The 20,711-nt window shown below is 43.3% G+C and overlaps 1 protein-coding gene across 3 annotated transcripts in view; it reads right to left on the reverse strand.

The window, feature by feature from the left end:
- The window catches only part of LOC142587915 (sperm-specific sodium:proton exchanger-like), a 289,836-nt gene that overhangs the window by 3,608 nt on the left and 265,517 nt on the right, over positions 1 to 20,711 (reverse strand). For all 3 annotated transcript variants that reach the window (XM_075699286.1, XM_075699285.1, XM_075699287.1), the window contains exons 12-24: positions 20,454 to 20,551; positions 19,545 to 19,605; positions 18,091 to 18,372; positions 16,205 to 16,408; positions 14,613 to 14,798; positions 12,965 to 13,129; positions 12,094 to 12,219; positions 9,918 to 10,016; positions 8,526 to 8,843; positions 7,518 to 7,715; positions 6,109 to 6,309; positions 4,360 to 4,527; positions 2,318 to 2,476 (exon numbers count right to left, since the gene is read on the reverse strand). In XM_075699286.1, coding sequence (XP_075555401.1) covers positions 2,318 to 2,476; positions 4,360 to 4,527; positions 6,109 to 6,309; positions 7,518 to 7,715; positions 8,526 to 8,843; positions 9,918 to 10,016; positions 12,094 to 12,219; positions 12,965 to 13,129; positions 14,613 to 14,798; positions 16,205 to 16,408; positions 18,091 to 18,372; positions 19,545 to 19,605; positions 20,454 to 20,551 — 2,265 coding nt within the window. The remainder of the gene's footprint in view (positions 1 to 2,317; positions 2,477 to 4,359; positions 4,528 to 6,108; positions 6,310 to 7,517; positions 7,716 to 8,525; positions 8,844 to 9,917; positions 10,017 to 12,093; positions 12,220 to 12,964; positions 13,130 to 14,612; positions 14,799 to 16,204; positions 16,409 to 18,090; positions 18,373 to 19,544; positions 19,606 to 20,453; positions 20,552 to 20,711) is intronic.

The following is a 20,711-nucleotide window of genomic DNA, read 5'->3' on the forward strand; positions in this document are numbered from 1 at the left end:
TTGCTTGCAACTTTATTAGTTGCACCATATTTGATATTAAAGATAATTTGAGGTTGTTGAACATTATAACCACATGCACAGTGATTGGGTTTTAGATTACAGTTCATGCTCTTTATCAGCTATGTCTTTGATAATATGTGTGGCTTTGGTAAAGCTCGTGGTAAAAAAGTTGGGACGTGAACGAGCACGTGGGCGGGCCTAGTTCTATGCGCCTTGTCCTGCGAGTGCATATCGGTGGCATAATAATGAACATTGACGCGCTTAAACCGCTGATTATGGTTCATAAAACGAAATTGGAATGTCTGGACTATCAAATCTACGAAGTGGTCCTTCCTTAATGGGACAATAAACAGAAAGGTATCTTCAGCTGCACTAGTAAATTACCTTTGTAAACAACAAAAGAGCCCCTCTTACTGTCGAAAGGGACTTAGTAAGCCAGTAAAGTAGCAAGAATCCAAGACTAGGTGGTGACACCCCGCCTTGGAGTTCTCGCCCAAGCTTCCCATGACGTCGTACATTTTGATGGCAACTGCTCGGGTCTAGATAACTGTTTATCGGTGGAGTTGTACTAGATTCTATCACAAGAGTGGAAGATTACTTAGCAAACTTGAACAGCTTTAACAGGCCCACAATGGCCCAAATACTTAAAAGTGCTTTGAAATCCATGGCGTCACACTAGCGCTGGCGTTTTGACGCAACATTTAATAAGGGGAACTGTGACCTTCATGTGCTCTTTTGGTAATGTACTTATTTCCGCAAAATTGAAGAGTGTTTCTCTTTATAGTGCTCCTTTAGTGTTCCTCGCATGGTTTCGCACAGTGCTGCCGGTAGCATGTAGTCGTAGGCTCGCCTGTTGGCGTCATGGCGTGCTGCGGGTGAATCACTCACTTTGCTTGTATAGTTCTTATGTGGAAATGCTTATGTAAACTAAAGAGAACACTAAACTATATTTCATTTTTCAGTGTGCGCTTTGGTGAGAACCTTCCACATGCTCTAAACACAACAGTATGGGTGCTCTAAAATTAGATTTTGCTTGTTCCAATGGCTGCTACAAAACACTGAAGGGTATTGCCACCACTGCAAACACTGACCATTGTGTCCTCATTTCAGCGCATTAAAGTTTAACGCCAAAAGCTCTAAATTATAATGCCACTTGAGTGGTGTCGCATGTTACAAAAAAATTTTAGCAACATAACCACTAATGGTAGCGCTGACCTAAAGATTTTCTCGGAACTCGCTAGCTTTGGCCCAGCACATTTGTGAACACTAAACTCGCAAGGGTCAAAGTCTCATTAAACGGTGAACATAATCTGGAAAGCCAGGCAAAATGCATGTATAATCTTAGTTTGATAAGCGTTATTCAATGTTTAAATGTGTTAGTTGCTGTCCTCAATTGCCTCTGCAGAAAAAGAATTTTAAAAAGGCTCCAGTCTGTTGTTGAATGTGACATTACATTCTTCGTATGTAATATATTACAGCGAAGCTGTTTATGGCTAGGGTTCCGCGTATTCTTTCTGTCCGTCAACAAATATGTGTGAGCAAAAACTATCATCATCAGCAGTGGCTCATGCCACTGCTCGTGCATTCATCATCATCATCTTCTACCACAGCTAGCTCGTTGGCGCCCCTCGGCGTGACTGCAAACGCGCTCGTGCCACTCCTCGTGTATTTGTTGTCGTCGTCTTCTGTCACAGCTGGCTCCGTTGCCGCTCATCATGCTAGCATTCCTATACTGCCCCTCTCTCTGCGAAGGTGCTGACAGCACTGGTCCACTGCCAGTCGGTGCGGTGATTTCGGTCTCAAATTCTTTGCCTCAATATATCGCGAAGTGAAAACACGAATGTATAATACGAATGAACGCAGATGTATGCGTGTACCTTTCGTCACAATGACCACCGATCAACACAATAAATGTGTTTGTACCTTTTTTTGAAATTCTCTGTCACCTCTTCGTCGTGTTCTACACAGCTTCGCTGGTCATCAAACCTTCACAGAGTGGAATGGCTCGTGATTCTTTTTCTAAACCCACTTTTATTGCATTTCAGTTTTGCACGTTATTCCAAACTGGATTTAAATCTTTGGTAAGCCTCATTGCCACTGCATTTTATTGCATTAAAGACTCTGGGACCTAATCACACAATGAAATTCACCTTGCCTGGGCAGTGCGGTTATTATAATTCTCATAGTATGCCAGTATCCGTATAAAAAAATTACAGAAATAAAAGAAAAAGATAAAGGTGGATTGGACGCAACACTATCTTTGGTCTTCAAAAGTATGTTGTAATCATGTGTAACATGGCAAAGGTGCGTTGCAAACCTGCAGGTCGTTCACGTTGCCATAGCTGTCAATCCTCTCCATGCGACAGAACATGGACATCCGCCGGTTGTTACGGTCCTGCACGTTGCTCGCACTGAGATTGCCCGGCGCTTGCTCAGTCGGACCAAAGCGCACCCGGAATTTGTCAGTCCAAGATTTCTGCACAGAGACATTGACACATATTGATTTATTTATTTATTTATTTATTTATGCATACTGCAGTCCCTGGTGGGGCTATAGCAGGAATGGATAATACACTATAATACAAGAAAGAAATGCAATAGGCAACAAAAAGGAAAGTTCAAGTGCAACGTTGAGGGAGCACAGACAAGAATTCATTTAATGGGAGAGAACGGTTGGTTCCTGGTAGCGAATTCCATGTTTCAATTCCATATTATGATGCATGTAATAGTGCTGGGTCATTTTGCCAGTTCAGAGTAATGACAGGGTCTGTTAATCATAGCAGAAGTTGGTCTCTTCAGTTGAACATGTCGATAGCAGATCGCCATCTGATGGCCTTGTTCTGGGTCCTCAGCCTGGTGCAAACACCACAACTGTGATTATGCGAGCAGATTTAGCCTTTTTTATGAGCCACTCGGACTGGACACACGACACTAGAGAGGCCCACAACGTGGAGGGCCTAGTGTATTCACACTTCCTTCTCTTCATCATCATCACTCCTTTTCTCATTGGTCCCCTTTCCCAGAGCAGGACAGCATGCCAGAATAAGCTGTAACTCATACCAAACTGTCAGCCTTTTTGCAAATACCTCCTCTCTCTCACTCTCTCTCTCACTGCGTCCCTGAATATTTTTACAAGTGAATTGTAATGCCTATAGTCTAAGCATGTGGATGTGAAGGAATACATAAAGGAACAAACCATCATTTGTTCAAGACGTAACTGTGCCATAGCTGAGAAGTCTGCTTGTATAGTACGTGGATTTTCAGTATTTTTCATGACCGAGGAGTGCGAAAAGCCTGTTAATGTACTCTTGTCATGCAGAAATAAAAGCCTAGTTGGACTACTGAAAGCCGTTGCTATTGGCAACAATAACCAATTTCATCCAAATTCAACAATATCCAACTATGTTCTAGAAAATGCCATACTCCAGCACTGCTACGATAACTCTAGCATGCTATGCAGGTGCAGCTGATTTGTCTGTGTCATGAGATAATTAGCTTTCAACAAGCAGCGGGGTGCACGTTTCTGTATCCAGCTCACCCTGTTGTGACACTCTGTCTGTTTACTACCAGTGATGACCATCAGCCAAGGGCAATAGTGTAAGAAATTGTGCAAGGGGTTTCACAGCAATACTCTGAAGGATATTCATTCATCATGAAACCGAGGAAAAGCATGAGATCTGCATTCTTGCACTGCTTGTGTCCTTCAGTATGGACCTCTCGCACCACAGGATAACCATTTTGCTGCACTGTTTCACTTGACGAAGCATGCAGGATGACTTCAGTGCCAAGAGATGCAGCCCCATTGGGGGTAACATTCCTTTAAACAGAGCAGCAGCAACAATGGCGTGTGAGTGTTTGTTTGCCAGGTTTCTACTGCAGCAGTAAACCCCAATCTACATGCAAGCCCTTCAATCTGACTCCTGCTTCCAGAGTCTCCCACATTTGACAAGCGAGCAACATGCGTATGCACCGTGTCTTACTGAAGTTACTCCAGCATTTGTTACTGTAAACACTCCCATCCCCTTACTGCAGTTCGGCAGGATACAGTAAAGGTGTTGGGGTACAATGCATACAGTGCTGTACACTGTTAAAGGGAACACATGAGCGCACAGCACATGCAAATATTCTCCTCTGGCAAGTGTGGAAATGGCCGGATTTGCAGCAGATTACTTGTAGTTGCTGCCGCCGGCATCTTTCTACGCACCTGTGCAATGCGTGTGCATAGTTTCAATGGGCACTTGCAACTGGAGTTCGGCAAAGGGAGGGTTGCGCATTGGCGTGTCCCCTTTAACAGTAAACTGTGCCTGTGCACGGCACACCAATGCGCAGGTGTTGCAGGAAAGCGCTGTAAAAACTCACAGGCTTGTCCTCGTTCTGGTGGTCGTTCTTGTCGGTGACAAAGGATGGGTTGTCGAGACCCACTTTGTCGCCGGTGCTGAACATAGAGAGACGCCGCTTGCCGGCGGCCAGCTGGGAAGGGTCCGCGTTCGACATGAACCGCCGCCGGAAGTTGTCCGACCACGACCGCTGAGCAATGGAATTGAAGAGGAGATCGAGGAAAGGCTATAGAATGACACTTGCAATGCCATGATCACAGTGCGGCATTGCATGAAATGTTTACTGAAAACAAGTCTGTGGTGAGAGTGTTTTTTAGTATAACAACTTTTAAAAGAAATTTTGCACTTGCTGCTGCTTTGCTTTAGTCAAAATTTCTCAACATGATCGCATTTTTTTTGGTCAGCATTGTTCAATAAAGCAATTGAAATCTTTGCTTGCCTGGTTTGTTCCAGGAAAAAGAAAAAGAAAGAAAAGTACTGTCATATATGCACACCTGTGTGTTAGAGAAGCAGGCTGTCGCTGAGATGTGGACTAGTTATACTGCCCGTAGGCAATGAAGGTCCGGGCAAACAAGGCGCACAATGACCTAAAGTGTTTTACTGAATGATTAAGACTAATGTAGCCTTATTGAGAAATGAAACACAAACCAGCTATAAGTGCACAATCTATTTTTTTTTAATTTGTAGAATAAATATTCAAGCACTGTACAGCCATGCCAAAATCATATATGGTAAGTTCCTTCATGTACTCTCAGTATAAATGAAAATTGGTTTAAGATAAAATGAACAAGAGGGCAGCGTTGCATGCAGTCGTAAACATTGAGGCAGTAAGATGCTTAGCAAATGAGCTAATAATAATGTTAATACACCGCAGTCTCATGTCGTATGTAAGAGGTATTCTACTTCCCTGCCATACATGTTTGCACCCACTCCCCATCCCACTTTTCCTTATTCATGAATGGGAAACAGGAACCTGTTCATGTTTAAAGTTTATGCTGATAGTACAACACTTCAGTGATGATAAAGGCTGGGCTATGTTGGTTTGCGATCAACGTTTAAGCATCCATGCCAGGATTTGTTATGCAGCAAGTTCAAATACAAGCTATGCCCTATGCAGTGTACTGAGGGCATCCTACACATTTCACATCCAACACATTAAAAGATAAAGATAACTGGCTTTTAGAAATGCTTGGCTGAGGGGTGCTCAAAATGTGTGGAGTTTACAGCAGTCAATGCTTGTAACCTGTGACCATTGGAATGTGCAATGGTGATCAGAATCTTTCTTCATTATGTACGTAACAGTGTCAAAATATGTATTCCAGCCGTATACAAACTGTCAGGTTCCATAAGGTCATTAATGCCAAAGCAAGTATGCTTGGAAACTTGCACAATAGGCTTGTCTTTGGCGGCAATAGACTCAGGGTGCCAACAGGGCCCTGATTTCTTGAAATCTTATATGGTACATCAAAGTTACACACGAGTCATGAGGGATGCTACAGTGGAGAGCTCCAGACTAATTTTAACAATGTCGGCTTGTAAGAAGTGTGCAGAAATTCTCACTGCCTTCCCCCATTTTAAACTGCAGCTGGAAAATTAAGTCGTAACTGCCTCTTGTTCATCAAACGAGCACTGTAGCCACTTAGCCGAACTTGAGAAGCCACAAAGACCCTCGTTGTGAAGGACCTTGATGCAGTTGAAAAATTTATTTACTGCATGGCTATGATGACTACAAACCATGACTATAAGAAAAAGCATTGCACAGTACACTTACCACCCGAGTTTCATCGTCGTCGCCTCTGTCGATCATGATGGACTGCCTCCGGCGTACGTCGTGGAGCAGGCACAGGCCAAAGTTGTTCATGACACTGGCTCGCCGCTGCTGACCAGTGCCGGACCAGTCCAGGCTGGCATCTGGCATGAAGTTTTCATCTCCCACAATCACTAGGATTGTGCGGTCGTTGTAGACGTTTTTCTGTGCCAGCATGAAGAAAAACAATATGCACAGCGATCATTTGCAAGGAGCAGTACAGCATTCCATTTCGTGGCCATGTGTGCCACAACATAGGAGATTGTTGAGGAAGTGAAGGTTGAAATGTGAAAGTCAGCATAAGCAACCACAACAAGGTAAACTGAAAAGAAAGGAATATATACACACGCACACACACACATATACACACACACAACATTTGTGCAACAACTGACAACAGTGACAGAATATATGCTCAACTTCTGAAGTGGGATGAATGATAAATCAATAAATAAATGTAAGTAACATGCTTACTGAGAAATGAAATGGGATTTCCAATATATTAAACGAGAAGCTTGAGCTTGTCATATTCCAATATTAACAGTGAATTTGTTTTCATGTGACACGGATGTACAGAAACCTTGTGTGAGAACATATTTACATTTCCCGATAAATTTTTGATGTGCCATGACATTGAAAAGAAAGAAAAAGAACAACTAAAGGTTCCTTGTATGAAAATGTGACCAAAAGGACATGAGATAGCAGGTTGAGGTCTCTTTTGCCCATAGTGCCACTATGGTCAGTCCATGCTCTTGCTCGTGATATTGCTGCTTCAGGTGCACATTGGCAAAACTAGCACTAGCGATGTGAAGATCTACATAATAAGTGCCTTGGTAAAGTCTCTGTGTTTGTTTCTCTGCCATCTAGCATGCACTAAGCAAACGACGGCTCTTGCCTGCGGGATTTTTGGTGCATATCTTTGTGTCTTTTTTCAGAATTCTTTATTGCTTTTAGTGTGATTAGACACATGAGACACAAGGAGCTTCAGACTAACCAGTGATGAAGCGAACCAGTGCAAATACTAGGTATAACTTGCTATTGTGTGTGAAAAAATGTCTTTTGAGGATATTCACCTTGCATCATCACATAGTGCTCATGATTATACATGATATAGAGATTATAGTTACCTATAGCTTCATGTGTTTACTGAGCCTAGGCATTGATTTTTGTGTCTAGTATTTGGAGACATGCAGCTCTCAGATCTGTATCTTCATGATTGAGTTTAACCATTGTATCAATTCTGTGTGATAGATGTTTAAAATAATTTAAGGCAGAGTGTTGTGGGTACTGTATTGTAAACAAGTTCAAGACACTAAGGCTTGGAAGCCATATGGAAGTGACTGACAGCATAGGACTCGCTATGAATGGCTTACCCTGAGAGTGATAGAGTAGACAGAGCTTGGAATGCAGACAGGGCCGAGGAATTCATCTGAGTTGTTAACGTCAGTAGCCACGCCCTGGACCAGGATGACGTCTGTCATGGAGGGTCGCACCAGGTAGCTGTTCACCGCGCTCAAGTCAGGCAGGAACGCATGGTCCAGGTGCATCATCAGCTTGTTCTGAGACCAGTTCTGCACCGAAACAACAGCCGAGGTCACATGAGAAACGTGTAAAGGTAAATTTGATCCTGCCTGTAGATTTTGACTAGGCAGAAAAAAAAATGGGACAAAATGGGGACAATATGTAAGGAAAGCAGGGCAGTAGTGAAAGACTGAGATGGAAAAGGCAGTGTGGAAGATGAATATTTGATAACATTAGACAGTAAGGTAATGACAAAACTAATAATAATAGGATGAAGTGATAAAGAAAAGAAAAGATATTAGTGAACTTTCCAAAGCATGATGGTAACAGAGCTAGGTACAAGGACAGTGCAATTAGACAAGAAGGCACGTACGAGCATGCAGTAAGAACAATGATGAGAGCTTTAATGTAGGTACCTCTTCAGTAGCCAAGTTTTTGTGAAGCCGCTGCTAATGAACAACACTGTTCATTGCATACTCTAATACAGTGTAATCTACTTATAATAATGCTAATAGTATACTGAAAATTGCAAATGATATGATCTACTACATCTTGTATTGATGTGTGAAGTTATCTTGCATATAAATTGGTCGAGTTTTAAAGATCACATCTTTTTCGATTTTTTAGCCAGACAGCTTTGTGAATGTTCCATCACTAAATTGCAACGTAGAGAATTCGTGTTATCGTGCTTGCAGCTGATGAACATGCAGGAGAACTTGCACGTGTCCACTCGCGTCGCCTGTACCTTTCTATTGTGACTGAACAGTTTCAAGCATCACCTAAAAGGCTGAAACTTGAGTGCAGCTATGAGTTGCTTGCGAGCTTGTTCTTATTTTTGTAAACACCCATTCGCATCTCACCTCATACTTGGGCTCCAAGGTTAGAATGCTGCGGGCCACCTTGAGTGCGCAGCTACGCCACAGACGGTACTCCAGCGATGGTAGCCTATGGAAACGTGTCAGTGCCTCGAGCATGACTGCCTGGCTCAGGTGGAAGGCTCGCACGTCCGTGTCACAGGTGGCGCGCGTCTGCCGGGGCTTGCGCGTGAGCACGCCGAGCTCGCCGAGAATGGCTCCCACGGTCAGCAAGTCCTGGAGCTGCCCCTCGCTCACGAACCAGTGGTACGAGTCTGTGTTGGGCAGGCTGCCGCTGTCCCTCTCTGTAACTTTGCCTTCCACCTGCACGGGTAGAATGCGAAGGGGATCGGGAATGAAGTCGGCATAACAGAAGTCGGCTTTTGCATCACAGGGTTGATATTTGAACCAGCTTTCGATGGTACATTTTCGGTTCGAGTAGTACACATGTAGTGAGCAAGAGAGAGAGAGGGGAACAAATAAGTACACTGCTGCAGCTAAAACCACTTGTTGCACTGGATGCAGCCTGCCCCGACTTCCTAGGAGGTTTGAGTGATGGAAGCAGGTGCTTGTCATTTAGTATGAATTCATCCAGTGCCTTACAACCAAGATAATCCCCTCTACTTTTTAAAGCATACAAAGCCTTAAAACACATGTAAAGTATAAAGCATTATGCCATATGACAACTCTCCTTGAAAAAAAAAAAAAAAAACTTAAGATCTATATGAAACTGAATGTTCATGTCAATGTATACCCAAAGGCAAACACCCATAGAATGGGAACAAGAAACAAGTAACAAAAGCACTAAAACTTTAATCGAACCATGCCTGATTGTCTACACTCCTTGGCCTGCGAAACGTTATTTCTGCAAGGAGGAGACATATTTTAATTTGTTCAATGTCGACATGGGAGCAGCTCACTTCAGGGTGAAATGAAGTTTAGTTTAAGTGTGGTATGGTAAACTTGGTAAGCACTTAAGGAAAATGTTAAGTTGAGTGAGATTGAAAGGTTAAGCATCTGTAATAACAAATTCGTAATTTATAATGAGAACAGACCTTTTGTATGCGAGAAAATGATGAAAATGGAAATTCAGAACTGCTCCACTTGTGGACTATGGTAACCCTGATGTGACTTCATCACTGGCTTATTCATAGAGAGCAGCACAGAGCGAGGTAACACGAAGATTATGCCAACGCGTCCGTTTTGGAGAGGCAGCAGTGGGACCTTCAGCAGCAATTTTTTACGCAACAAACTGATATATTGACCCACAGAAATCGATGATAAATTTCTGAACGAATAATCTATGGATCTAGCTTGAATGAACATTCTCCTTTAGTGTCCCTCTATGTTCTTGGATCTTGTGCAAGAGTAGGTTGAAGTGACAGAGTGGCCGCTTACCTTGACGACACCACAAACAATGACGTAGATTCCACTTGGCTCATCACCCTCTTTGCCGAGGCTCCATCCCGATGGGAAGGTCTGTAGCGTTGCCCTCTCCTGCAAGAACCAGACATTAGTGACTGCAAATGAGCAGGTGAGGCACGGGATACTTGGCGAGTCACTAGGCACGTAATTTCAAACCCTATGCACCTAAGCTGCTACGTTCTGGCTAAAGCAGTATTACATAATATCATTTGTATAATATGCTAATCAGTTCTCTGTGCACGGTAGTTTCCACACTTGGGTACATAGCAGTTGTGAACTTAAGGAACTCATGAACTTAAGAAAATGTCCCCCTCAAGGTGAGCAAGGCACTTATTCTCTTCTCTTGCATGCAACCAAACTAAAGACGGTATGAGTAGACAAAGACTGAAGCCTTTTCATAGCTGCAGTGGTGCATTATATATTGCAAGGCTGAAAGCTGTCTCGCTGCTGTCTCATGTGACTGCCAGAGCTGAATTCTCCTGAGACACTGCTGCTGCAAGTTCAAGCGCAAGTAGCATTACCACATTCACTAGGGCGTCACCTACTCGGTTTGTGCTGACGGATGCTGCAATACTAAAAATTCTGCGCTGTTAAAAGAGATGCTTTCCTGTTCTGGGACTTTTTTTCAGTATTAATGCACCCATGTGATGGCAAAGACTTATATGTACAACTACTTTGCTGTTTCCAAACTGGCCCTAAACACTGGTTGCCACATCTTTGCTGAACAGTCACGTTGCTTCATCATTAGGACCCAAAGATGATGGCAGTATGATGATGTCATAAAGATGACGTCACTGCTGCTGAAAACCGTTGATGCAGCATAATTATGGTGGTAGCCTGGAAAATTAAATGTCTAAAAAACGTGGGAGGGCTGAGTCTATATATTGGAAAAAAAATATTTTATGCAGCCGGACAAGCAGCAATGACGTGGTTATCTAAGATGCTGTGCACTGAAAAGCAGGTTATATGATGTCGACACCTGAAAGTGTTGCGAAGTGATCACCAATGAGGTGTACTATATATCTGCACTGCCATCGCAATAAACCATCTTCATAATTGTAAAGCTAGCTCTCCTGCGAGGCAGTTCGCTCAGCTAATGATAGCGTAGTCATTTCTGCAAACAGCATGTACAAGAGCAGTTTGCTTGCATTATGACATGGAAAATGCATATGTTGCTCTCACGATGAAACCATCTGCAAGAGACAAGCCCCAGCAGGTTCAGCTAGCATTTCCAGCTTCATATGAACAACACTGACTGGAGCCACTCTGCACTGTACAGTGCAGAGAACTGCATTAGCGAATTAGAAAATGGGTCTGTTGTAACCCTTGAAGACTGGAACCCATAAAAGACAGAACAGCTAACTGAAATCATTAAACTACTAAGCTTCAATGACAGGCAATTTGTAGTTGCTGTATTACACTTCAGCTGTTTGTGTGAAAACCTGGACTGTATGCTTAGGGAATTATATGTCTTCGATTTAAATTAGGAGCAAATTATAAGCGATGCCACACTATTTTCATCTTTCCCTTTTGTCACCTGTCACCATATGGTTGCTGTGAACAGGCCCACATGTGAAAAAGTAAAAAAAAAAAGAAAATGTGTGGGGATTTTAATCTAGTAGCACTTTAGGGGATAGTCATCAGCCTTCCTTCTTCCATCATGTTGATTCAAAACTCCCAACAGGCATATCTCGGAGGCAATGTAGTCAAAGATGTGGGTGGTTTGATCCTGATACCAGCACACAATATCTGTCCTTGCAAAGGTTGTGATGCAACAGAGACATTAAGAATGATAAAATGAGTGCAGTGTTGAACCACATGGGCTTGATGCATACAACTGCAGTGTTAATGTTGGACTACTGACTGCAACAATGTGCACTAACCACTGGTATAGAGGCATATAGCAGATCCATCATAGGTAGCCAGAATCAGATCATACGGTCATGAAGAGTAGGTATGCAGCATCAATAGATGAGCCACTGTATAACCATTAAATGACAGGATGTCTTAATGCTATTGTATTACGTTTGCTCATGTTTAGCATCTGGACTCTCGAGCTTTCTTCAATAATTGGTGCAAAACTGCCTGACAACAGGAATTCTGATGGACACTTTCTTGTGAAAAAAAAAAGCAAAATGACCGCACTGACCTTGAAGTAATTGAACATTTCTTCATTGCCCTTGATCCAGTTGACATTTCTGAGCAGCTCAGTGGGTGGTGCTGGTACAATGCTTGTGGGTGCAGAGTGTAGGCGCATCATTTTCTCTTCGATGGACTGCACCAAAAAGTGATACAGTACAATTAGCAGTTTTTGTACGCATAGAGCAAAGGAAATCAGCGTATGAGAAAACTCGTAATGTATATGCATACATGGATTCAAACAGTCTTTTGATGATTATGCGTTGGCACATGCAGAGCTAAATAATCAGTGTGCACTTGTTCCTGTTTGCTAAGCAAACCTTTCGCTGTGAAAAAATTGACCAAGATGCTTTTATTTGTTGCAACGAAAGCGTGAAAAGTTGAGTTTCAAAAGTGATTTTGATATCACCGGTGTTTGAATCTTGAGAAAGTTGAACACACTTCACTGGTGAAGGATTGAAATTTAATCTCACTGAATTTACATGTCCTGAGCACTGTAGCTTGACGGCGTTCATTACAGCTGCCATGTATTCAATGAATTTTGGTACATGTGCATGAAACATGAGTCTTGTGTTCTTGGGGCCCAAATTTGTGATGTTACTAATACACTGTAATCAGAATTCAAGGAATTTACTCGGAATCTACAGTCAGCTTGAAGCGTTTACCGACTACCGGATCTGAGAGGAAGCTGGATACCCATCCTAGTGTGGCACTACTGTCTTACTGGCTACAGTCGCGTAATACTCTGAAATCGAACACTCTCTAAAATCTCGTGGTTCATAAACTTTGGATGACCACTGTACAGCTTCGATGACTCTGGCAGTCTTTGCATTGGCAAAAAACAAACAAACAAATAAAGAAGAAGAATTTGGGTTGCATACCTCCATGAGTGAATGAAAAACACCATCGTCCAGCATGCCGGCCTCTTTTAGTTCAATCAGCTCATCTCGGGTTGTGTTGAGGACATGACGCACCGCACGGCGGGTTTTCACTGCCACTGCCACCTTGGGATACTTCTCCTGAAGAGCTGCCAGCTCACGGACAATCTGTGCAAGCATCACAAAATGGCACACTTTTTAGTACTAAGAGCAAGCATTAAGCACTTGATCACCACAGTGCTAGTGGTAGTGTACCTATAGTCTGGCATTATTTACTATACCCACTTATTGAGCATACAGTCGAACCTTGAGAAAATTGATATTGATATAACGAATTATCAGATACTATAATGAGGTGAATCCAAAATGTTTCCAACTGGTATCAACGTGTAACAAATATGTGCTTCGTTACATGATTGCAGTGCAAAGTACTGAAGCGCAGGAAGCTAGGTGTGTGTGGTTAACAGAAAGATTCGTTAACGGTTAACGAAAACACATCACCAGTGTTTGTACATCTTTTCGTTAACCACACACCTATTATACCGCACGCACTTCAGTTCTTTGGGTTGCATTCACATCATGAACTTAGACCAACTCGCCCAAATAGTCATCCTAACTGAATATATGCTTATAAGAAATATAGAATATAACGAAGGGTTTTTTGTGTTAGATATGGCTACATTGTAATGAGGATAGGCTATGTTAGCTTGGTGTGGAAAAGAAACATTTATTTTAAAATATTACGAAATTTTCTGTGATTCGTGTGCCCTACTGCATCACATTTTTACACAGCTATTCTGTAGGTTTACTTTTTTCGATGACAACTGGTAGGCTGACTGGGCAGCTGCACCCGACTGGTACCAGTCTCAGGTCAGGTGGCATGAATCTGTGCAACATCTTTGTCTATATGTATTTAACTATGACAGGTTAAGCACGAAACAAATATCAGCTCTGTAAAAGAATTGCAGTGCACGTTTACATTCTACGAATACATGTTAAAGAGCAGTACTGTCGAGAGCATTTCAAAATGAAGGAACAGTGGTATAACTCTAGCGTTCGTACAAGAAAATAAAAACCTATGTGGTTTTTATGGCATTAAAACGTGGTATAAGAAACATAGCTTTATTTACAAAAAAGAACAAGAGCATTTAAACAAGGACTACAAAGAAAAACAGCTCGAAAGATTTCTGTCTGGCATAGAGGTAAAACATTAGAACAATCTGACAATGCTTTAGGCTTACATGTACCTGAAGCTGTTTTCTATTAATTGAAAAGGACAGTAAGCGTACATACAGTAAGCGCGAACCACGCTTACTGTGTTTCACCTGAGCCTCAATGAAAGCTTAGTTGTACAAGGAAAGGATACTCTTGCATTGACTTAGATGAACCTAATTGCAGGATGCACCACACACTTAAATTTCACCTTGAATTAACATTTCTAATGTCATTGGTTTTACGTGTACTACTTTGGTAACGCCAAAAATAATTATTAATAAAAGATAATAAAATAAGACAACTAAGGCATGTTGCGCAAGCAAGGCCACTGTATCCCTTGAAGTTGACAATTAAATAGACGTGGAAAGAACTTGCACTCCTGCAGACATGATTTATAACAAACATTGCTCCCTCATCGAGTATTCTGTCCACTCACCTCTAGCCTGCTGTCTCCACAGATCTTTCTAAGCTTCTCGGCGATTGGCTGGTAGTCAACCATGTGGTCCAGGAACTTGCTGACCTCATACTGGCCCATCATGAAGCCACGGCCAATGTCATAGCCAGCCGTCAGCTGCTCATTCACCCGATTAGTCACCACACCAGCCACCTTTGTTCCGACAGGCTGTAAAGTATCAGCAACAATCGAAGGTGAAGCCAGCCCATACGTCAATACGATGCTCATGCATACATGTGTATTATTGTTACTTTTTTATTTACAGTATACTGCTGGCCTATCACTAAGGTCCAAAGGGAAAGCGCATCTTGAAGTACAACAAAAATAAATATGATTAAAACAAAGAGACACGTCAAGTTTTGTGCAATATGTTAACAAGACCTAGGACAAGCAACAAGTACAAAGTATATGTGCATGTGCAATATGTGCCACATCAGAATTTGAACATCATGTGCTCAGTAGACCAGCGTGTAGAATCTTCTGCCCCTGCTCCTAATAATTTGGCATTCAGTAAACCAAGCTGTGCATGACAGCTAAGCCTATGGCGGATCTATGCACTGTGCAGCCATGCAATGCCTTTGTACTTAGTTAAGCAACCCAATATTATGTAACCGAATTAGCTTCAAGCACTTAGGCAAATTGATCTATGCATTGCGAGAAGCAAGTTCATGTGGACAAATAATGTCATGCACCTCATGTCGAATTCTCCCTCCTTGGAGGGTTTTGTTTGCAGCGATTTGCTGTCGTTTTCACCAGAGTTCTGGTTCTCACAAACAAAATATAGATGTGCTGGCATCACAAGAGTAGCTGGTGCAAGCTTCACATAAGTCGCAGCATGCCATAACGAAATAGGTTTTACAAATGCTGCTCTAACTTTGGCTTATAGATGTCCACTGACACACAAGCTATAGCGATCTAAATTATAAACTTAAGTTATGGGTTAATCAAGAGCCACAGATAGATGTGCAGCGACAGACATAAATGCAGCTAATGACATAAAGTAATTGGGTATTCGTGGTACTAAAGCGGGGGCAAATAACGAATGACACAATATGCGAACGCATCTCGGTCTCAGTGCGTCTTTTGTGCTTCAATCATGCTAACGATATTTTAAGGAGTGGTGTTTACTGAGATAGTCACACGTTTATTAACTTAACAATGCACTTCAAGAGTTTTCTATGTGTATTAGTGGCGCATGTCACAACTTTTTTCCAATTATCCTTGAATACGTTTTACACATCCCATCCTCATACATTTACTATGCATTCTCTTACGCTGCATCTGCCTACCCAACTACAAGCATTGTTTGCCCAGTAAAGTTAATAATAATAATAATAATAATAATAATAATAATAATAATAATAATCAATGAATACCCCATCTAGGCCCACTGTCCGACCTCTAATAATTGGGTAGGGCATACTTCCGGATCTACTTGCTGGACAAACCACTCGGTCAAGGTGCTGGCTCAAGATGGGCTGCTGCGATGGCCACATTTGCCACAAAGCGCGACCATCTGATCGCGATCCCTCGACGCGTGAACAGAGAAAAAAAAATGACAAGGCGGCACTGACCAGGAACACGCGAAGCAGGCGGTGGATGTGCAGGAGGCGTACGACGCGGCAGAGCCGGATGGCGACGATGTACGGCGAGTACCACGATCCAGCGAGCTCCATCTCCAGCTCGATGGCAGCCGACGCGACGGAGGCCCACAGCACGACGAAGTCCACGACGTTCCAGTAACTCTTGAAGTGCGCTCGCAGTCCGCGACCCAGCAGCTGCGATGGAAGAATCGGAGGTCGTCGGTCTCACACACACAGATATACTGCGCACACGTCCCGTGAATAGAGGCTGACGGTTTGCAGAAAACGTCGCAGAGTCCAAAAGCTTCAGCACAGACATTGTAGTTATATGCGTAACTATCCGAGGCTGGTTTTCTAATAGGCTTGAAAGTTGAAAGTGCTTGTACTTGGTAAAGACTGCGCGAAATGACGGGACACAGGCTAATATATATATATATATATATATATATATATATATATATTCACTGTATCTTTCGACGCATCTCATGATCCTTTCCATGCGTGGGTCGCGTGGACAAATACATGTGCACACGTCAGACGTCTACGCGCTGAAAGCTGGCTTCTCCTCACATGGACTTTTACAGCGGAAAAGCCAGGTTTTGTGAACGTATTTTGAAGGCGCACTGAACAAAAATTTTTGCCGCCAAGATATGTGCCGCCAATGAAACCTGTTCCCTTAAAAAAAGAAAAAGAAAAGATGTCAACGTTAGTTTCAGGCACAAACAAGCAACCAATAAAATTACTTTAACGGGGCGCTTCAAAGGTAGCGGCACAGTGCACAAAATCCATTCTCTCGTGATTTAAATTAAACACCGACATTAGTGCCGCACGCAGAAGGACCGGAGGTGTAATTCATCACGTACTCGCAAGAGGTAACTCAGCGTACACCGTTCCCTACTCAATGTCGTTTGCCGTCATTCCTGCGCGGAGCACCATAATCGACGTCGCGGATCTAGTCACAATAAACACATTCAATCTAATCATTCTCGTCGTAATAGACAGCAACGCTGGAACGCTACCGCATTCTCATAGATAATTCTCATAGATGAATTCTGCAACGTTTTTATTCACTTCTCTTTCGGGTTGGCATGACGTCACTTGCGGGTCACCCGCAGCAACGGAATCGTTTAAAATGCGTCACTTCACGCAAACACAGGCGAAATTACTGCTACAATTCTGGTATATATATATATATATATATATATATATATATATATATATATATATATATATATATATATATATATATATATATATATATATATATTGCTACGAATGTGGTTTCAATGGTGTTCTAACTTTGTTTTCTTTAATTTCTATTCAGTACACCTTATAAAATATTTCAAAAAGTGCGTTTTTGAAAACTGGCTTCTCCGCAGTAAATATCTTGACGGGGAGAAGCCAACTTCTGCGAGCTGCTTGGTTTTGCAAGCGCTGCACACCGTGGCATTTACGTATGCGCGTGTAATGCGGATTGCTTTGTCGACTTTGGAAGTGACCCAATCGCCGTTTTAAACAAACAATGAGTAAACCATGGTGCATCCATCGGATTCGAACGTTTTTCTTTCTATATCCTGACGCTATAGCTTCAATCGATTGCTCTGCCTACCTCGTTCACGTGCAGCAACTCGCGCTATAGCTTCAGTTGATTGCTCTGCCTACCTCGTTCACGTGCAGAAAATGTTACGCTTGCTACACCGCTTGTTGCGTGCACCGAATGAGTGCGGCGCCTACAGGTGGTGTCCAAATCCACGCCCTAGTGGTGGCGCCCTCTGGATAACAGATTTCGGAGCCTTGTATGACTTCGAGTCTATTTTTGTATCGCCGTCCCCTTTTGAAAAAAAAAAAAGAAGAAACGCAGCGCCCGCGCGACCGACCTTGAAGACGAGCTCGAAGAAGTAGAAGGTGACGAAGGCGAGGTTCGTCCACCGCAGCACCCAGGTGGCGAAGCACTGGCCGCAGCTGCCCACGCGCAGCACGAGCTCGGCGATGGTGCAGGCGACGTCGGCGGCCAGCACGAGGGTGAGCACGAAGTTGAACGTCGCGTGCTGGGTGGCCACGAAGAACGGGCGCCGCCACTTCTCGGTGGGCATCTTCTCGCGCCAGCGCGTCTCCGTGTACACTCGCTTCTCCGTCACGGGGTCCACGAAGTGGTCTTGCTGCGCGAGCCAGACAAAAAGAAACAAATATTGCGATCGGGTGTAAATGCTGAAGCCGACATCCACCACCTGCTGTGGATTTGCCCTGGAACCGACGAGGCTCCGGCACCTAGCGGCAGCTGGACTTTCGCCGCATAATGCGAGCGATAACGCTGCTTGTACGCAGGGACCACGTTATCGATCCCTCTTGGACTTCATTAGATCAGGAAATCTCTTTTCCATTCATTTAATCATCCTTATTCACTCCCATCCCATACCCCTGTATGCCCTGAGGCATTTACCCTCGCATAGAAAAAGTGTGTCGATCGATCAAAACAGAGTCAAATAATGGGGCTTGACGTCCGGAAGCAGCACACACATATGAGTGACGGCGTAGAGCTGAGGGGGGGGGGGGGAGGGGGTCTCCCGATTAATTTGGACCACTGGGGGTTCATCAAGGTGCACCATATAAGTACACGAGCGTTCTTTATTTTTTTTTTGCATCGGAATACGACTTCTGGGACCGGGTATCGTACCCACGACTTTCTCAGCAGCAGTGCGCTATATCCACTGAGTCACCGCGGCGGGTCGTTAATCGATCGATGAGGTAGAATTCTCAAAGCACTATAGGCAAGACCAAAGCTGACGGAAAAGTCAGTCAACATTGATTGCGATTGCAAATTATTAGCTATACAAAGTAAGGTTAGTCGTTTCATCAGCTGCACAAATTGCTGTAAACATTCGCTTACTGAATAAATTAACAAGCGCCTTGTCATTCGCGCACAGGGGAATATGAACACATCTCACTCGACGACCGGGGACAGTCGCTGTCAGAAATATTGGCGCGACGAAGATGGCAGCAGCAGCTAGCGAATTGCCCTTCGTGCTGCGTCTCGCTTCATCGCGAACTAAGCGGCGAGAACACAGCACACACGAAGCCATCAGTCCTCGGCGCACCTGTGCTTTGTAACCTGTAGCAAGCGCGGATCACTTTCAAGGTAGGGCATTCTCGGCCCTATCTTGAATGAATGAATGAATTAATTAATTAATGAAAAATGAACGAACGAACGAACGAACGAACGAACGAACGAACGAACGAACGAACGAACGAACGAACGAACGAACGAACGAACGAACGTGAAGGCTGTATCAAAGCAAGAATAAGGAAATATATCTGAATGATGCCAACTCACCAACCACTTGTAGACTCTGTTGACCTCCCAGTTCTTCCGCAGTTCATTCACAGTGATGAATCTGGAAAGAATCGGAAATGAAAGCTCCACACTTTCGCGTAACCCAGCCCAGCTATTTTTCTCCGATTGCCTTTCTAGCAGCGTTAAAATTAAACAGCGCCAATGGACTCGCCGGGATACATTAAATGGGCACGGGTTAACTTTGTCGCGAGAACATTAAAAATAGTTTTGTCTTTTTTTGTCGACAGCTAAATATTTGAAAACTTAACAATAACTGGAGTTGTTGCTGTCTCTAAATGAGGCAACTATATGTGGTCATATTTGCTCCCACTCTTTATGATGTGCCTATAGTGACAGCTTTGCTCTTCTTTTCCCCAACGAACTCGAAATATCTGTCCGTGCATATAATTCAAAAGCCGATAGTTTATAAAATTTACATCAAGTATTTAGGCCAAGTCAGATAATTAAGTTTATAATTCGCTTAAGTAAGCAAATTAATCTTGGTAATTAGCATCGTCCTAAGTAATTAGCCGACATTGATGTGGATCACAGTCTGGTCTTACCATGTGCGGAGGCTTGGTAAGCCATAAAATTGCGAAAAAAAAAATTCAAAAGGAGGTTGGCGGCGCCACCGCGAAATTCACACGCTCGATCTTCGTGACGTCATCATTCAGGCATGGTATGCTCGCAGCTATAGATAATTGCTTACCAATAATAACAATATTAACGAGAAAAAAAACGATCACATTTCGTTCTAACATAAGGAAAGACCCAGCCTGACAACCTGGATCGCATAGGAGTACCTACACGCGTCGGCGCAGGGAAGCTGCTGCCGATTATAAAAGGTATCACCAAAGCTATAATGTTGACCAACTTGACAATACTCGATAGAAGAGACGGTATAGTTACTGGTCAGGCTTGTCGGCGACGGCGTCCGCAGCGGAAACCAACACCGACGCGCTGTCTCGAAGCAGCAGTCCGGACTCAAACTGACGCCAGTAATGTACCTACGAGGAGAGAGAGAGAGAGAGAGAGAGAGAGAAAACTGATAAGCTGATATCGCAGGCTCGTTCCTTGATCTGTCAAGGCTCTAGCAATACGTCCTTCACACAAAACGGGACTAAAAACAGCGACAAAGTCTTGAAGTGACGGGAAGCTTCAGTGTAA

Source organism: Dermacentor variabilis, chromosome 7 (assembly GCF_050947875.1).
Source record: "Dermacentor variabilis isolate Ectoservices chromosome 7, ASM5094787v1, whole genome shotgun sequence".
Classification (NCBI taxonomy): domain Eukaryota; kingdom Metazoa; phylum Arthropoda; class Arachnida; order Ixodida; family Ixodidae; genus Dermacentor; species Dermacentor variabilis.